Source organism: Pinus tabuliformis, chromosome 9, assembly GCF_031772625.1.
Source record: "Pinus tabuliformis cultivar Carrire ecotype Pingquan chromosome 9, CPIR1, whole genome shotgun sequence".
NCBI lineage: Eukaryota > Viridiplantae > Streptophyta > Pinopsida > Pinales > Pinaceae > Pinus > Pinus tabuliformis.
In genome coordinates this window covers 1,759,860,682-1,759,868,023 of record NC_142307.1, presented here as the reverse complement: position 1 = coordinate 1,759,868,023, position 7,342 = coordinate 1,759,860,682, and the positions used below count along the sequence as shown (strand labels likewise).

At 45.2% G+C, this 7,342-nt stretch overlaps 1 protein-coding gene across 1 annotated transcript; it reads left to right on the top strand.

Moving 5' to 3' along the window:
• The first annotated feature begins 711 nt into the window (after positions 1 to 711).
• On the top strand, positions 712 to 6,566 carry LOC149155800 (uncharacterized). The gene is made up of 3 exons (XM_089444527.1): positions 712 to 2,217; positions 2,343 to 2,952; positions 3,217 to 6,566. The coding sequence occupies exons 1-3, from the start codon at positions 712 to 714 to the stop codon at positions 6,564 to 6,566; spliced, it is 5,466 nt and encodes a 1,821-aa protein (XP_089300653.1).
• Positions 6,567 to 7,342: the final 776 nt, after the last annotated feature.

Below are 7,342 nucleotides of genomic sequence, written 5' to 3'. Positions count from 1 at the left end.
AGTCTGTTCGTCATCTAACTGTATTGTAAGCCATCCAAAATTTAAAGGTTCTCAAACTGTCTAGTAGTGCAATATAAGTCTAAATATATTTATTACTCCTAATATGTATATATATAAAACAGAGACAGAAATATTGTAAAGTCATCATATGAACTATACAAAATTTTCATAAAACATGGCCATGCTAATCATCCAGTTACTCATCAAAGGAGTCAATAGGCGTCGAATCTTTGGCGCTGGAACCCGACAACTCTGTCTGAGGAAGGAAAGGGATGTGCTTCTCAATTTGCTAAGGTGAACATTTTGGAGTTGGATTTGACGTTGGATCAATTGAAATTCCCCGTGAAATCCTTGGAGGTCTTAATCTGGTTTGGATGGCCTAGTAGAATTCAACACAATTGATTTTTTCACTATGTTCTTCACAAGCCAGTATAAATAAAATATATTTTGGAACTAAGTATATCTTCCACGAGAGTGACCTGGGTCTTGGACTAAATATTTTCATTCCTCTAGGTCCAAATCAATGTTCTTAATAGTGTAGGTGTAGTGCAGAATGTTGGGGGAAGAGCGGGAGCGATGAACACCGAGGGTCGTGTACAGTACTAGGGTTTTGGCAGAACCCTGCATACGGCAGGCCTGTCGAACCAGGTATCTGCGACAGTGTAGGGCGGAGCAGGGTGCAGACAGACGCATCCATTCAGGTAGGAACAAATGATTCCCCCCCAGGGGGAGGGCCAGGTGCCTCCCCCGTCTCCGGGTAACAGTGCACGGCCAACAGAAGATTGGGAGAATGCACACGGCGCTAGCGGCAGCACAAGGGACAACCTCCAGCAAAAGGGTAAGGATATTGACACTGAGAACAGAAATAAAGCAAGTTCCTCAACTTGCAAACCTGTTGCTACCAATAAACCACGGGTATACTTCCCAAGTGAACGAATCAATGCCCGAATACAGTACATGAGAGATCATGCACTGATCGGCAAGTTTATAGGGATCTGGCCAACAGAAAGAGCTCTGAGAACTTGGATCAACACCAAATGGCGTCCAAAAGGGGATATATCTCTGCACCTAGGAGCCAAAGGCTTCTTCACTGCAGTATTTAACTGTCTGGAAGATCGAACTCGAATCTTGGAGGGAGGTCCATATTTTTTTAACTCTGCAGGTCTATTTCTCAAAGGATGGGTGGAAAGATTTAATCCAGATAAGGAGGATCTGAGCTTTGCGCCAGTGTGGATAAGGCTTTACTCGCTGCCATGGGAATATTGGGAGGAAAAGTCTCTACAGGAGATAGGAAACGCTATTGGTGAATTTGTACGGGTGGCAGAGGAAACCAAACTCTGCAAACAAACCTCCTACGCTCGGATCTGTGTGTACATGGACCTCAAACAACCACTACCAGACACGGTAAGTTTCTTTCATGAAGACACTGAATGGGTTCAAGTCATTGATTATGAACAGGTACCATTTAGATGCAGGAAATGTCATGATATAGGACATCTCTATAGGGACTGCCCTCTAAATAAGATACCCTCCTCTCCCGACAGATCTGACAATAACACCCCTGACGGATTCACAAAGGTAGTCAATAGAAGAAGAGGAAATAAAAAAGCCCCCAGCAACCCCAAAGCCCATCCCAGCAGCAAAGCAACGCCTAAAATGAGCAACAGATATGAAGCGCTACACAAAAATGATGAGCAGGGCTCGGACGAGGAACAGGAGAAAGACGAAGCTGACCAACAAAAGCAACAGGGAGAAACATCCATGCAAGGAGGACAGAAAACTACAAGTCAAGAGAACCTGATATCGCAGAACAAAAATGTGTCCAAGCAAACTGAAAAAATGGATATGGAGTACTCTCAGCCAAGCGAAAAACCCTCAATCGAAACTGAGGACATTTTTCAATCACCTCAAGTAATGGAGGAAGACCTGGAGCCCCTGGACATAGGGGAGCTGGACATCTTGGGCTTGGAACAAGCTTGTCGCACAAAGAACTTTGAAAAAATCCCTGAAAGGGAAGTAGACAACCTAGTAGAAGTGTTAACCAGAGCACAGAAGAAATACTCGCTAGGGGTCCAGATTGGAAGTCCATGGGATGGCAAGTTTATCACCAAGGACAACAAGAAAAGGGGAAGGAAATCAACCCTAGAAAGAACAATCAAAATAGGAGAAATACTGGTGGAGTCAGGGAGGTATGCCAAACTGACTAAGTACTTCAATGTAAACCCCCACCCTTCTCAATGAAGTTAATATCCTGGAATATCAGAGGGCTTAATGGCCCTAGGAAAGGTAGAATCTTAAAAAATATGCTGAAGCAAGAAAAACCCAGTATTCTTTTTTTGCAGGAGACGAAGTGTAGCTCCACAATTTTGGAAAGAATAGCCGCGAAGGCTTGGCCAGGAGGGCTAGTCACAGCGGTGGATGCACAAGGTGCCTCGGGAGGCCTAGCTATACTCTGGGACGCCCGGATCATCCAACTCAACAATATTCAAGCTAATAAAAACTTCATCCAAGCCACATTCCACCTCTCAGGCACAAATGCTCATGGGTTGCTAACTAATGTTTATTTCCCACAGGATACAGCTCAAAAAAGCCAACTTCTGAACACATTGTCAGAGCTCAATAGCGACAGACCATTTCCTCTTTGGATATCTGGGGGAGATTACAATATGATCGCCAGTATGGAAGAAAAGAAAGGAGGCAGAAGCAACTCAAACAATGAGGACAGCCTTCTAAAAGAGTTCATCAACAGCAACTGGTTAATGGATATCCCAACAAGCAACGGTATCTTCACCTGGACAAATAAGCGAGTAGGAGCGCAACAAATAGCTTCGCGCCTTGATCGTTTCCTGATCTCAGACAATGCAACTCATATCGGAGGAGAATTCACAGCTTCCATTCTACCTTTCTCCGGCTCGGATCATTGGCCCATCGAGCTCCAATGGAATAGGCCAGGTAACAACCTCAGACGCCCTTTTCGTTTTGAAGAATTTTGGTTCTCCCATCCAGAATTTGAAAAGCTCGTCAGATCAAGCTGGACAAATTTCAATCCGACCGAAGGGACAAAAATGGCTAGATTCCAACAAAAACTCAAATATCTAAAAAGGGCCATCAAACAATGGAACCACAAGGTATTTGGTAACATCTTTGCCGACCAAGCCCTGCTCAATTCTGAAATGAAGAAGATACAACAATCCATTATCAATGGGGGGCGAACAGAGGAACTCTCCAAACAGGAACAAGCCATCGAATCAAAAATTTTAGAAAGAGTCAAGCAGGAGGAGATTCTATGGCGGCAGAAATCCCGAATTCGATGGCTGAAAAGTGGGGAAAAAAACACAAAATTCTTTCATAAATCCACTGTTCAGAGAAGAATGATAAACCAAATCACTCATATTAACAATGAGCAGGGAGAGAAGATTGAAACGCATGAGGGAATTGAAAAGGAATTCATAAGCTATTTCAATAAAGCCCACCAGGAGCCCGACTTCAACAGATTGCCAGCTATCAATCAAACTCTCCAGAACATACCCAAGGTCATAATGGAGGAGCACAACAGTTTACTGATCAAACCCATCAATCTGCAGGAAGTGGAAGAGGCCGTGCAGCACATGAAAGAGGGAAAGGCGCCAGGTCCGGACGGCTTTACAGCAAACTTCTTTCACAGATTCTGGGACCTGATAAAAAATGAAGTTTGGCAGGTTGTGGAGGAATCCAGAGAGCTCAGATGGATGTACCCGGGATTAAATGCTACTTTCATTGCCCTAGTGCCTAAAGGAGAAGATTCCAACACCCCGGACAAATACAGACCTATAGCCCTATGCAACATGATATATAAGATAATTTCAAAGGTCATTGCTACCAGGCTTAAAACGCTTCTTCCACTCATCATCTCGCCTGAGCAATCGGGATATGTCGAAGGGCGCCAAATAACGGATGGAATTATTCTCACGCATGAACTAATTCACTCCCTAAAGCTGACCAAAAAGCCAGGTATGCTGCTTAAACTAGATCTTTCTAAAGCATTTGACAGCCTCAGTTGGGTCTACATCCAAAAAATTCTAATTGCATTTGGCTTTGCTCATTTCTGGGTTAGATGGATTTACAGTCTAATATCCTCAGCTTTCTTCTCAGTGTTAATTAATGGCTCCCCTTCGGCCACATTTCGACCTTCCAGAGGCATTAGGCAGGGAGATCCCTTATCTCCCTTTCTTTTTGTAATTATGGCTGAGGGTCTGGGTAGAAGCATTACGGCTGCTAAGCTTAATAGGCGGTTAAAAGGGCTCTCTTTTCACAATTCCCCGGTCCACACCCACCAGCAATTTGTAGATGATAATATGCTATTTGCTCATCCTTCGGTCCAGGAAGCTCGTCTTGTTAAATCCATTCTATCCACTTTCTCTGATGCTTCTGGTGCCCTCATCAACCGAGTCAAATCACAAATTTTCTTCTTCAATACCCCTGTTTCTACACAAAGAGCCATTGAGCGTATTCTGGGCTTCACCTCTGCTTCTCTGCCTTCCAAATATTTAGGTGCCCCGCTCATGAGTTCCGCTCTCAAACATTCCTCCTGGAAGCAGCTGTTAGAAAAGTTAGAAGCACGCCTGTTCCTATGGACTCATCGAACTCTGAACATGGCCAGCAGAATAGTTCTCATCAAAGCTGTTCTTAACTCCATGCCACTATATCTCTTCTCCATTCTTGCTGCCCCCAAATGGGTCCTTAAAGAAATCAAGAATCTACAACGTAAATTTCTGTGGGGAGGCTCAGGACAAAATCGAAAATGGGCTCTACTCAAATGGGAGAAAGTGTGTCTGCCCAAGCATGCAGGAGGCATAGGTCTCAGAGATCCTGAGCATAGTAACAAAGCGATGGGAGCTAAAATTTGGTGGCGGTGGTTGGCCTATCCCAGCACTCCATGGGCTTCCCTCTGGACAAAAAAATATGCAAGCAACTACCCAATGGAAGAAAGATTGCGTATGACTGAGACAAGTTCGGGATCCGCAATCTGGAACGCAACCATACAACACAGATCTCTCATCCAAGAACACTGCTTCTGGGAGATCAAGAATGGAAGCATAGCACGGTTCTGGGAAGATTCATGGCAGCAGTTGCCAAAAATCAACGATATACTCCAAGAATTCCCAGCTGATGAGAGAGAAACAGACCATCGGGCCAAAGTCAACCATTGCTGGACAGCCGATGCTGATCAGGATCACCGGAAGTGGAAAGACATTCACCAGCTCCTACCGAACAGCTCAGGACATACTCAGCAACGACTAGAAACAGAATTACAAAAGAGGCAAATAAGAATCTCAGAAGAACCGGACATTTTAAGATGGGGCTACGGAGAAAAAGGAATTTTCACTACCAAGGAGGCTTACAATATCATCATACAAAGGCAGACAAACAAAAACAGCTTATGGGAAAAAGTATGGCACAAATCTAATTGGCCGAAAGTGTCCACATTTCTATGGCTTCTCTGTCACAACAGAATCCTAACGTGGGACAACCTCAGAAAGAGAAGCTTCGCAGGACCATCCATATGTCACATGTGTCGACAGGAGGAAGAAACAACAATACATCTTATGCAGAATTGTTCAGTTGGAAAGAAACTGTGGGAGAAGATTGCTTTCCGTTGTCAAATTGAAAGAAGAGAGCAAGATGACCTCAAAGGAACCATTAGCAAAGGAGGCCAAACCCCATTTCAAAGTACTCTTCTCAATGCGTTGTGGCAACTCATTCCTGGTTTACTGATGTGGAATCTATGGAAAGAGCGCAATCGAAGAATATTCAAAGATCAATCAATGCCGCCAGACAAATTGTGGAATAATTTTCATCAAAACATAATGGAGACTCTTTCACTCAAAGACTGGCATCCTGAAGACTTTCCTACTCTGCCAAAAGAAAAAGCTGTTTGGGATAACTGGCAAATGCGGATAAACCATAATTCAACCAACAGCCGAAACCCCTACCGCCACAAACAGGAAGCTAGGTCTTGGAATCCACCTCCCGTTGACATGATCCAACTAAACTTCGACGGAGCCTCTAAAGGAAACCCAGGACAAGCAGGTTATGGAGGAGTCTTCAGGGATCACGATGGCAATCCTCTAGAAATCTACATGGGTTCGATAGGCTGGGACACTAATAACTCAGCGGAATTGGAAGGTCTATGGCGAGGTCTCAAAATAGCACATAGAAAAAACCTATTTCCCCTCATCATAGAAGGAGACTCGCAGATCATAATCAGAATGGCCACAAAGCTTCAAAATGGCTCTCCAATTCATAAAGTAAGTAGCAGCTGGAGAATGGCTCAGAGGCTTGAGCTGATCAATCACTGGCTCTCTCAGAACCAAGCTATCACTTTTAAACATACCAGAAGAGAAGGGAATAAGCTGGCTGATCTTCTCGCCAACCTTGGAGTGGAGGCAAAAGATAACCACTTTGAAGGAGCTATAGACAGCCTACCTTCCAGAGATCAAAGGGATCAGCTGAGACAAATGGTCTCTCAGGATAAATCTCGGATAGAGGATTCGCACCCGGATGCGGGTGTTATTACATGCCATTAATCTTGGCACTCACCTCGACACCTGTGATGAGGCCGAGAGGACAGCACCTGTACGCGGAGGCCTGCAGTGGTGGTTATAAGTTAATGCACAAGGCAGTCGGATGCAAGTTGGATCAGAACCGAAGGGACGGCGCATTCAAGTCGAGCGTGGTAGCTCTGGACTCGATGCGCAACAGGATCATGGACCCTCGCCCTCCTCATGTGGTGATAACAGCAGCTACTCTTTATAATGGGATCGCCAAGCCAATTCATGACCATAACCGGCCCATTGATGCTGGTAATGGGAAAGGCGATATTCTGGCTTTACGAATTAGTGTGGTTGAACAAAGTTTGAGAGCTCTTTCATTAGAAGCCATGCCGCGCAGCAGAGGGGTGCCAAGACGGGGAGGGAGGTCCGGACTCCGTGTTGAACCTGAATTTGAAGAGTCGCATCCTATCTCGCCCATGGCAGCTATTCCCCCCTCATCCCCTAGCTCTGAGCAGGAGTGCATGCTTCCGCAAGGCACATACCAGACCTTCCGTCTCAGATTTCCTAGCAGGCTCATTTGGCCAGAGGTGGTAGTAAATTTAACGGTTTACATTTCGGAGGAAGCGCCTGGAGATCCCTCATCGACCTCCCCTGCCTCTGCAAGCGTCCAGGATAGCGACATTCTCCTGGGGGACATGAACGGTCTGGTGTATCGAGCTCCCTGCCTCCAGGATGCCATGGATCAGGATATCCTGTTTGAGCAAGGCTCGGCTCAGGAGATCTCGGCTCAAGTTGCATTGGTGCAAGAG

Bases quoted from the DNA above. Each gene is read 5' to 3' on its own strand.
- LOC149155800 (XM_089444527.1), top strand. From the start codon at position 712: ATGATTCCCCCCCAGGGGGAGGGCCAGGTGCCTCCCCCGTCTCCGGGT. The intron at 2,218-2,342 runs GTAAACCCCCAC...CTTTTTTTGCAG, and splicing joins AACTGACTAAGTACTTCAAT to GAGACGAAGTGTAGCTCCAC. The intron at 2,953-3,216 runs GTAACAACCTCA...GGGGGCGAACAG, and splicing joins GCTCCAATGGAATAGGCCAG to AGGAACTCTCCAAACAGGAA.